The 11,867-nt window shown below is 27.5% G+C and overlaps 1 protein-coding gene across 3 annotated transcripts; it reads left to right on the forward strand.

Annotated features, from left to right (window-relative positions):
- Positions 1-5,216: 5,216 nt before the first annotated feature.
- Positions 5,217-11,629, forward strand: LOC113850267 (U6 snRNA phosphodiesterase). Of its 3 annotated transcripts, XM_027480729.1 has the most exons (8): positions 5,217-5,429; positions 5,628-5,716; positions 7,556-7,721; positions 7,982-8,068; positions 10,061-10,310; positions 10,414-10,510; positions 11,054-11,119; positions 11,257-11,629. In XM_027480729.1, exons 3-8 carry the CDS (start codon positions 7,574-7,576, stop codon positions 11,443-11,445), a joined length of 837 nt encoding a protein of 278 aa, XP_027336530.1. In that variant the 5' UTR covers positions 5,217-5,429; positions 5,628-5,716; positions 7,556-7,573; the 3' UTR covers positions 11,446-11,629. The 3 variants fall into 3 exon arrangements, with proteins under 3 accessions (XP_027336530.1, XP_027336531.1, XP_027336532.1); XM_027480730.1 differs by lacking the exon at positions 5,628-5,716 and having other exon boundaries at positions 5,275-5,429; positions 11,257-11,445; XM_027480731.1 differs by lacking the exon at positions 5,628-5,716 and having other exon boundaries at positions 5,275-5,429; positions 7,991-8,068; positions 11,257-11,445.
- The last annotated feature ends 238 nt before the right edge of the window (positions 11,630-11,867 follow it).

An 11,867-nucleotide genomic window follows, 5' to 3' on the forward strand; every position in this document is an offset into this window, starting at 1 on the left:
TTAATCATCATTAGCCTTATTTCCTTAATGATTACTTTGTTGACTTGACTTGACTTCATTGACTATTGTAGAATATACTCATTCAGCTGGGACTAAGCCATAATTAACCTTATCTCTTAATCATGATTAGTCTAACATGGGCTCTAATAGGTCTTATGGCTCTTTACTATTATTATTAGCCCACTTTCTTTCTTTATACTTGATTTTTGGGCCTCTTTTTGGATAATTTTAGGTAAGTTCTATACTTGCTATTTGGACTCCATACTTGCACGTCTATAACCTCTACATATGGGCTATCCACCATAAAAATTTCAGAATCTATCTCCTTCGTTTACTTGTCCAAAATGGGCTTCCATTTTAGATGTTTCTACTGAGTATTTTGGTCATTTTGATCAAATTTTGTAATTTTATTTGTTCTCTATTTTTAGATCTTTCTAAATCTTTTATAATTCATATACAACTATTCTAGATAGTCTAAAATTGTTAAATAAAATTTTTTAGATTTTGATTTTCTTTTTATATTACTTGATCTTTATTGATCAAGTTTGTTTCAATAAATTTTGCTGAAAGAAATTATAATTTTCACATCTCTCTGTACTATTTACTTCAAATTTAATAAGATTAATATAATTCAATAATTATTTATAAAGTAAATAAAAATTTAGGATATTATATTAACCAATCTAATTATTAAGATTGAAAATTTTTATTAATATATTAATTTTATAAAATTTCATAAAAGAGTAATTTTAATAAATATTTGATTGAATTACTTTATTTTAACAAATAATATTTTTTAAAATATACGAAAATATCAAAATTTAAATTACATATTTATAAATATTTAAATTATACAAAATTTACCTTACATAATCATTATATAATATAATATAATTTAAAATGTACATTATGTCCATAAAGTATGACTCATAACAAAGATATATATGCACATATATTAATATTGATTGATCATTAATGTTAAATACTATAAAATATAAAAAAGACTTATTGAATTAAAAATAAGAATTATTAAATTAAGAATGTGACTTATAAAAATTATATCATTAATTAATGACAATATATTATAAATATAACTTTAATTAAAAAATATTAACAATGTAAAATTTTTAAATATTTTTAAAATTTAATTCAAATATATTGTATTAAACTATTATTTCATTATAAATTAATAAAAAAATTATTTTTATAATAATTAGTTTAAACTATAAATCAATATTAAACTCATATCTTTATCTTTATATATATAAAATTTGCACTGAGTTTTGAAGGAGAATTTGTCTTCACTCTTTATCATAATAATCTTTATATAATAATTAATAATTACTATTTAAGGTCATCTTAAATGGTTTAATTCAAATAAGTTAAATCCATTCATTTTCAATTAATACCTTTGATATATCTTTACCTTTAAGGCCGTCTTAAATAGTTTAATTCAAATAAGTTAAATGCATTCATTTCTAATTAGCAGTTTTGATATATTCTAAAAGTACATCCTTTATGGCAGATTTGAACCTTAATAGTAATGTTTATTTTAAATTTTATTATTGAAAATTAATAACTGATAAAATTATAGAAAAATCTTGAACTTTAAATTAAATTTGTTATAAAAAATAAAAACAAAAAATAAGTAAAAAAATATCTTCAAGTGAGAAAGAAATTGTATTTTATTTTGTATATATAAGGGAAAGTACAAGTTGTTTGTTCAAAAAAAAAATTTGAACTAAAATTCTTCCAAAATGGCGCCTACTATTTTAATGCTTTCTGAAATACGACTTGAAAATGTGGATTAGAAGATAATAATCATTCATTTGTGATTTTCTCATGAGTTTCAAAATAAAATTTAAGTTAGTAGCATGGACATGATTTTAGTCGATGAAAATGTGAAGTTTTTAGATTTCTTTAGTCAAAGTGCATAAAATTTTCTTTTTATTTACTTTATTTAATTTCTTCATATTCTCTCATTATTTTAGAATTCAAGAATTCATTGTACTGTTAGGAAGGATATTATATCACGTTATGAAAAACTACTCCATGAAGGCAATGTGTATATCATGAAAAAATTTATGGTAATTAGTCCTTAAAAGAATATGCGAACTACTAAACACAAATGGAGATTTGGAGGATACTTTATCAACTCAAAAAAATGCTGACAGTTTGAAGGTTGTAATTTGTTTTGAATAAATTTAATCGTCTTCAAATTGATAAATTTATTTATTGTCAAATCTCTAAAAAAAATTTGTATTATGTTTGATACATGAAGACTTTGAATGAAGGTGCTGACTTAACCACGAGTAATGTTGAAAATGAGCAAATAATTGATATCACGAATGTAGTAAATGAATTGACTTCAAATGAATAATAATATTTTAAAAAGCATTGGTTTAAATGTTGATTATAATTTAAATTGTGTTAAGATTCTCAAATAGTTTATGTTGAAGTAGCTCCGGGTACCAAGCAATCCTGCAAGATGGTAAAGAATGCAGATGAAATGAGTCCATCAATATTTGAGGAGTCACAAACACAAAGTTTAAGGACTAAGCTTTTAAAAATGGTTATCATTAAGAAGGAGTAATGTTTAATGTCTATGAATTCAATTTCTTTTTTATTTATAGTGACCTTTTTTTTTTTTTTTATGTTTAGTTATAAAGTTATTTGCTGATACATGGTATATTGGTATTCTCTACCAATGTTATGTGAGTGGACAAGATTTTAAATATATATATATATATATATATATATATATATATATATATATAACTTTTAAGTTCTTTTAGAAAAATCCTTAGCACACTTTGATTTAAGTCCTTCATTATCATTGTGAAATGCATTCTTTATATTAGTCAAGTTATATTAGTGTGATTAACATATTTACGTATTTGTTCTTGCAAAGTTTAAGGCCATTTTGAATTATTTAATTCAAATTACTTAAATTCATTTATTTCTAATTATCAATTTTGATATGTTCGAGAGATGCATCAACACCTCTTTTTTAATTAGCAGTTAAATGCAATTTTAAATTTTAATATTAATGATTTATTTTAAATTTTATTCTTGAAAACTGATAATTTGTATAAGATTAATGAAAAATAGTGAAATGAATAAATAAGAATTGATGAGTATATATATATATATTATAAAGGTCATGTATGTTACATTTAAATTTGTTATAAATAATCAAATAAGAGTTATATGGACAGACGTAAAATATTTAATAAAGATAAAGAAATTATTTATTTAGTGTGTATATATATTAACATATTTGTACATTCTTTTTAACTTTAATATTAACATATAGGATCATTCATGAAGAACAGTAGAATAAATAAATTATAATTAATTAGTTTATATATTTAAAAGGTCACACAACAATAGATAATAAGAATTAATATTAATTTATTATTTATAACTTTAATATTAACATATTAATGCATTTATTCTTGCAATGTTTATGACAGTTTTAAATTTTCATATTAATAGTTTACTTTAAATTTTATTATTGAAAACTGTTAATTGGTATCTGATTAATGATGAATAGTAGATTAAATGAATAAATTTTATTATTAACTTTAATTTTGATATTGCTATATTTGTTACGTAACTAAATTAGCTCATATAAAATTAATTAAAAAACTCTTGACTATGTGTATAGCATGCATACATTAAAGGAGAATATTTAAAATGAATTTAAATATTCTATTTCTTTCTTTCAAATAACTAATATTTTTATTATTAATAATATTAACATATCCTAATTAATTTTAAACTTTCAAATAGTTTAAATATTATTATAAAAATTTTATAAAGTTATTCTTATCATAATATTTGTCTATATTTTATATGTGACTTATAAATTTTATATTATATTAACATGTGTAATTTTAATTAATATAAAAATTTAATTTTATATTCAATAAAATTATTCTTCTTTTTTACTTTCTATTTAAATCTTAATTAAAATTTTAAAATATATAAAGTATATAAAAAAAATTTATATGAAAATTTATTTATCTTATTTTTTAATCTATTTATATTTGATATCTTTCAATATAATATAATTTTATTATTATTATATATATATATTTTTTAAATTATAATATATGATATTAATATATACTAATATATAATATAAATAAATTTTTGTGACATATAAATATATTTACTAATTTATAATTAAATTATTATTAATAATATTTATAACGTTTAGAGTCATATATAAATTATTTTTAACTGTTAAATTTATTTTAAAAAAAATCAAAATTTTTATTTAATATTTTTTATCTTTTTGTTATATTAAAAAATAATTAATTTTATATTTAAATTATAATTATTTTAAAACTAAATTATATATATATATATATATATAATTCAATAATAAGAAGTTAAATTATGATATATAACAGTAATTTTAGAAACACAAAATAAGTTTATTCAATAAAAGAATTAATATTTTTTATTCTTAAATTATGTGCTATATAATTTTGTATAAGGTAAGATATATAGTTTTATTTTTTCAATAATTTTTGTTTTAAAAAATTTTAAATATATTAAAATTTATTTTTTTATTATAGATCTTTATGTTATGGTATGTATGTATACATGTTAAATTATTACAAATTAATTATAAAAGTATTTTTAAACTTTATAGAATTAAATTTATAATTTTATAAATTAAAATAATATTTGAGTTTAATTCTTTTACTTTTAAAGTTAATTTATAAATATTTAAAAGTGTATTATAAATCTTAATATAATATATGAAATAATTTTTAGTAATAATATTAATATATACTAATTAATTTTAAAATCTAAAATAATTTAAATATTATAATAAATATTTTATACAATTATTTTTTATTTTTTATTATTAATTATAATATTATACTATAACATAGTAATTTATAAAATATTTATAAAAATTATTAAATTAAAATTAGGATTTTATTTTTAAACTTAAAGATTATATATTCTCTTGTAATTACCTTAATTACAAAGATATTTTTTTTAAAAATTACCTTATATAAAATTAGATCAGTTTTAAAATTTGTTTTCAAAATTATGTTAATTATAAAATTACATTATATTTTAGAATTATTAATCATAATATTATACTATAACATAATAATTTATTTGTGCTTTCCACGTGTCCCTTCCTAGTAATAGTATAATACTCCGAGAGAGACTTGAGGGTTTGGTTTAGATAAAAATAAATAAATAAAACTCATATCTTTATTTTATATTCTCACTTACGAAAAGAAAAAGAATTGACAGCAGAACATAGTCCCAAGCTCGCAAGGTTTGGCAGACCCAACACTGGAACTGTTCTCATTCTCAAATAATTTTCATCTTCTGTCCTCCGTCCGTCACAAAACTGGAGACCGTGGCAACCCACCCAAACCCAATATTTTGAGGTAACCTTTCCTTCTAATTACTCTTCTCTTCGCAGTTCACACTTTTTCTTTTTTAATTTTCTTGGATTTAAATAAAATAAACAAAGCCCCCAATCTACAGAATATCAGGTAAACATAACCTTCACAACTGAACCAGTTTTTTTAAATATACAATTTTATTTAATTTAATTGGTTGTTAATTGCTGAAAATTCATACAGTAAACGAAAAGCATTGTTCACAAAGAAGCAATGCAGTTGTAAATTTGTAATTGTGGATTCTCCCTGGACGAAGTGAGAAGAGAAATAAGGTATGCTTCGTGATCATGTATTGATATATTTTAACCATCGGTTGCTTTTGATTGTACTACAGTTTTCTTTTCCCAATTAAAATTCTGGAATGTTGCGATAGTTTTAGCTAACAATAATTAGAAACCATTTCCGCATTTGTTGGGGTTAAAATAATACGACTTAATACAAGATTATCGGGAACAATTTGAGATTTATGCGAGACCCTTAAGAATCACAGAACAGGAATATTTGAAAGGGATCTTTTTGAATGGTCTCAAAGAGGAGGTAAGGGCAGAATTGAAATTACATTCGAGGGGGTCTTTGTTAGAGATGATGGACATGGCCCAACTCATTGACGAAAAAAACCAGATACTTTGGAGAAAAGGTGCTGCGGTTCTTCTAGGAAGATCAATGAGTCTCGAAGAACAACCAAAATGGGGTAGGGAATCCAAGGAGGGGAATGGATACCGAACAGAGAACATTTATTGAATGAAAAGAGAATTTCAAGAGAGTCACAATAGAAAACTTGAACTTACCAAAGTTTCTCACAAAACCTGCTATATCTAGCAGGTGGTTCCCTAACAGAATTAACTAACTCATTGAATATCCTTATTACACTTGTACAATCAACTAACTGAGTCAAATGAAATTACAAACAAATCCAACTAAGCAATCTAACAGTGTCAACTACTAGAAATCACTTCTGAATTCTAATATCCTGCATCAAAAGGAGGCACTGAAAACACAATAGAAACTATACGGGGTACCAATAACGAGAGTAACCTGGTTCCAACAACCTATTCTGGGGATTACAATAGCCGATTCAGACCTGGAGGAGCAACTGGAATAAATGGAGAAGCTCATGTGGAATCTTCTGCACCGAACAATTCAAATTTGAATTCTACAACAACGGATAATTCCAGTATGAATTCTTTCAATAAATCCACTGAAAGTTTATGTTCTTGTCTAGTTCTCCTCCTATGAGCTAGCTTTTGAGAGTGAGTTATGTCCAAGTTTCTTAACACTCTTTAAGCACGGTTTTAATCATGCCTTATGGTTTGAGATACCATCCTTTGGAATTAAGTTTCACTCATGCTGAATCATGTTCATTTCTGTTTCAAACTTATCTCAATCAAAATGTTTCTTTCATATCTATTTTACTAAATGAATATGAAACAGAATGTTTATGTTGTTGTGCCTGAAGGTGTAGCAAATTTTAACCATTAGATGTGGTACTAATTATAGTGGATTTCTTGTAGTTCTGAAACCTTTCTGTTCTGTCTTAGCAAAGGTTGGTCACAACATGGTCCATTGTGTTGAATTTCCTTGGCAAGCTGCACCAACGAATAACAAAGAAGAAACTCAAATTAGCCATTTGATATAAAACAAATGAAAATTGGGAAATCAAGTTAAGCAAGGAAAAGGAACATTTACACTCCAAATTCTCTTCAAATCTACAAAATAAATAATCAAAAGAAGATAAATCACCTTATCAGGGCAACAGGACAAAAATGGTGAGTTTTGAAGGGACTCTGTCCACCAGAGTAACTGATGCTCACATTATTATCCGCCTCTCAGTCCAAATTTATCCTTTTCAGGCCCAATTTATTCATTGGCAACAGAGCTTTTGCTTTGTTAGTTAGTGTGAAGTTTTATGTCTTTATCCTTAGAAGTCTGCATCATGGACACGGACACCACAATCTCATTCATTCATTGACACTGATAAATACCCAATTTATAAAGAAAAATGCTCTTGTAAACTTGGCTCATCTTTGGATTATATGTTATTTTTCATGAGGTATTGTAAATGTTATTTCCTGAGTTATAAGTTTCATGTGAAATCTTGGTATGCTATGCAGTGTAGTGTAGACTGAAATATGGAGGCATTGAAAGCATGTTATGGGGATGGATCCTCTGATTCAGATTCTGAATCTGCCCCTTCATTTCCAACCTCATCTAACTCAGAAGGATTTACACCCTTGCCACCACCTCCTATTTCGCTCCTTGATCCTCCAAACTTTTTAGGTACGCTATGTTCTAAGCTGATTTTATTTACTCATTACATCTTGTTGGATAGGTTTAGGTGATCCATTAGAAAAATCAAAATAGTAAGTATTGCAAATTGCCCAAACCTCAAAATCTAATTTGATGGTATATTTTTTTTTTTTTTCTAAATTCATAAACTCATTCTTATGTTGGAAATTTCATGACTTTCTACTTGTTATTTATATGTGTGCAAGTTATATGCCTTTTGCTGACAACTATTCAACATTTTGACTGTAAAGGGCCTCAAGATCTGCCAATAGGTCAGACTAGAGTTAGGAGTTTCCCTCATGTTGATGGTAACTATGCCTTACACATATACATACCAGGTAAGTTAACTACTATTTGGAAAGAAAGTTGTCTTAGTTTGAGCATATTATTCTATGTTTTTTATATATGGTTGAGCTCTTGCAGAGATGTATTGATTTTTTTGTGTATTCTTTTGTCTATACACATGATAATGCTCTGTATTTAGATTAACCCAGTAGCTGGCAGATTCATGTATTTGCATGTTAATAGAATTCAAGGTGTATTCTTTTTGTTTATGCACATGATAATGCTCATCATTTGATTTACCTGGTTGTTGGCAGATCTGTGTTGCATGTATATGAATTAGAAAAATGACCGAATTGTCTTAACAAAATGCTTCTGATATTGTATTATGTATCTTGCTTTATACTGTAGAAGATTTTCTTGTTCCTCCCTTGTTACCACCCCTTTTTCTTTATCAGCAAGATGAATGTATAGTTATAATCTATAAGCAAATATGGATGAGCTAAAGTTGGGCTGCAATTGTTTTTGAACAGAACGGATTTTAGCTCACTTGGTATGTTGGATTGCATTTCCTTTATTTTTAAAAGAACTGAAAAAAGAAAGTACTGGGTTGTGTGAGGATGATTTATTCCATAAAAGGCTACCTAGAAGACAAGCTTACTTTTGATAGACATACTTGTAGATAGAGCTGTCAAAAAGGGCAGCCTGGCCCGATATGGGTAACAGGCTCAAACGGAATGGACTTATTTAGCCTAAGAAAAAAATGGGCTTGCATTTTTATTGCCCAAGCCTTGCCTTATGCAGGCTACGGGCTTCTGCGGGCCGGCCCGACAGTTCGAATAAATTATTTTTTGCAGTTTTTTTTCCTATTTTTGTAACGAACCATTTTTTTTACTATTTTTGTAACAATAGGCCATTATTTTTTTTGCTATTTTCAGTGTTTGTAACAGACCATGTTAGGCGGTTTTTGTAACAGTCTAATAGGTCACTCATTTTTTTTGTCCATTTTTGTTTTTTATTTTAAAATGTAAAAGGCCACTATTTCTTTTTTTTGTTGTTGTTGTTTTTGTAACACATTTTTTTATTTCTATACACACAAAAGTAAACAGTTGAGGCTTTTAATTTTAGGGTTCTGAAACTAAAATATGTTCCCTCCCAAATTCTCTAAAACTCAGCGTTTAATCTCAAATATATATATCATGCTGGTTGTCCAAGCCCGCATGAGTTAGCTCGGTTAAAGCCCTACTAGGTACCAGGCTTATCTGGACCAGTTCAAAATGGCCCGAGGTAATTTCGGACCTTGTTTTTTAGAGTCCAAGCGCACCCATTTAACGAGCTTTTCCAGGTCAGTCCATCGGGCCAACCTAGTTTGCCGACTCTACTTGTAGACTAGAAGTTGCATAAGATATCCACCCTTCCAAAGTATATTAGTTAATTTCAGTTTCACTAAGCCCTCAGTAACTTAAGGCAGCCATATGCCCCTTCGAAAAAGGAAAAACAGTTGATGACTGCCATGGAGGCAGAGCAAGATGTGCATGACTTGGCATTTCAAAGCGCTTGGGTGGAGCAGTAGGAGTGGAACTGAAGGTGTATTACTGGTATAGTCAGAACTGTGGACAAACACCTACACGACATCTATTACCAATAACAAGGCGCCTAGATGACAACTGGATCACCTTTTTATGGACTTTCCCCCATTGAAACCTGGAAGATTCAGATATATGACTGGATCACCTGAAGTATCTAGAATTATAAAGTTTGATATTCCTAAAATTGGAATAGAATTGTCAAGATTCAAATATGATGAATTTGTTAGTAAATCTTACTCTAACCTGGAAAATGATTTAAAGATACTCTGATTTAAAAGGCTTTGCCCCTCCTAACTTGTAGGTCAAGTTCAGCCTTTGCTTGCAAGGTTATCTATTTGCTGTCTTACCATACCTCAATGATTTCTTCATATAACTTCAATAGACTTACCTTGCTATTAAATTTGTTCAAAAGTTTTTCATGCTATATAATTATATAAGGTGACTGCCGTTTTTTTACAGTTAACATTCCATCTCCATCAAAGAAAGAACTAGCTGCTTTCTTGAAGAGAGTCTCATCTCAGGAACCAAGCCTCAATGTTGTTGATGTTGATGTTCCACTTAACGTCCTCTGCAAAAATGATGAGAAGCTAGAACAAATTGCCTTCGGAAGAGAATTTCACATAAGTTTGGGAAGAACTGTTGCAATACGTGTGCACCAGATTGATTCAATGGTCTCAATGCTCAGACAGAAGCTTCAAAATCAACACAAGTCAGTTTTCGTTCTTGTCTTCGTCAATTATAAAAATGGAACAGCATATTTGTCTCCACCCGTTCACCTTATTGTTGCCTTAACTTCTCTTTTCTTGAAGCAGTTATTGGATTGACTTCAACAAGTGGGAGGTTTTTATTAATGATGATCACACACGCACCTTTCTCTCACTAGAAGTTGTTCAAGGAGGGTTAGTAGAGGTATGATTTACGGCCCTTCCTTTTTTTTATTGCATCTCCTATGATTCTTTCGTTAAGACATATTCAAGTTGGAATTGCATGTTGCATTGGTGGCTTAATGTGTTGCAACAGTGGAAATCATGTTGTTGGTGATATAACTAATGGGAAGTGTGAAAAAGTTGCATTTGGAAGCTGTTTTACACAACGTTTGTCATTCATGATTAGGGTGACATGATGAAACTGAATTAAATCAAGGTTGAAACGTAGTTTATCAAAAGCCCCATACCTTAAATCTTTTAGTAAGTCTGCTTTTGAGGGCTTGAGGAAATGAATTTTTTCTATCTTTCGAGGAACTTGCAAAATAGGAAAAGACTAAAGATGAGAATATATGGAAAATACAGGGCTAATATCAAGTTCTTGTTAGTTTCCCATTCATCCTTTTTTTTTTTCAATGCACTGCTTGTACAATTTTACTAATTTCTCATTGTTTAATCAAGTGAATTTATTTCATCAATTCAGTTGCCATTTATGTGGAACGTGTTTTTTCTTTTCTATTAATTTCAGATAACGAAGCAAATTGAAGCAGTCAATACAATTTACAGGCTTCATAATCTTCCTGAATTTTACAAGGTCAGTTCAGTTTCATTTAGTAGGCATCAGTGAAAAACCCAACTACACTTTGCACAACGAATGAAAAGCATTGGTTGCATAATCACTGCTGTTCTATCTTCGTTTTTCTTCTAGAATCTGAACTTAGTACATTACAGGATCCACGTCCTCACATATCCTTAGCATGGGCACTGGGCGACATCACCCATTCCCTAAAGAAAGTTGTAGACGAGGAAATGAAGAAGAATGCTGTCGGGAAAAGTTTAAAGAAGTGTATTTTTAACTGTAAATTCGAAGGAGTTGAATGCAAGATTGGCAATAAAACTTATACGATAGGTAAAATTTGACAACAATATGCGAATTAAATTAAAGAAAGGGTTTTCCTGAAATATTTTAGGCTGCATTGTGTTCTTTTTTACTAAATGGTGGGTTTCTTGGTTTGGTGGCATCCTAAATTCCTAATCATAAAAACTTTTAACTCTATTCTCTTTTGTTCTCCAACAATGTTATTTTAATACCTAAAGTAAGTGTTAAGATATAGACATCATATCTTATGCCACCAGTTACACTTAATGTTGAATGTTGATATATGATTATTAAAACTTGAAAGAAAATTAATCAAAGTATTGACTAAAATAAACTTATCAAAATATTGGTTTGGAATACGACAACAACAATGAAAATTTTATGTTAACATGATACAAGACTCATCCCTTCTCTATCACTGTCATCAAAGAACATTGCAGTTGAATATGTAGGCAGTTGCACA

Source organism: Abrus precatorius, unplaced genomic scaffold (assembly GCF_003935025.1).
Source record: "Abrus precatorius isolate BTA unplaced genomic scaffold, Abrus_2018 Scaffold9, whole genome shotgun sequence".
Taxonomy (NCBI): domain Eukaryota; kingdom Viridiplantae; phylum Streptophyta; class Magnoliopsida; order Fabales; family Fabaceae; genus Abrus; species Abrus precatorius.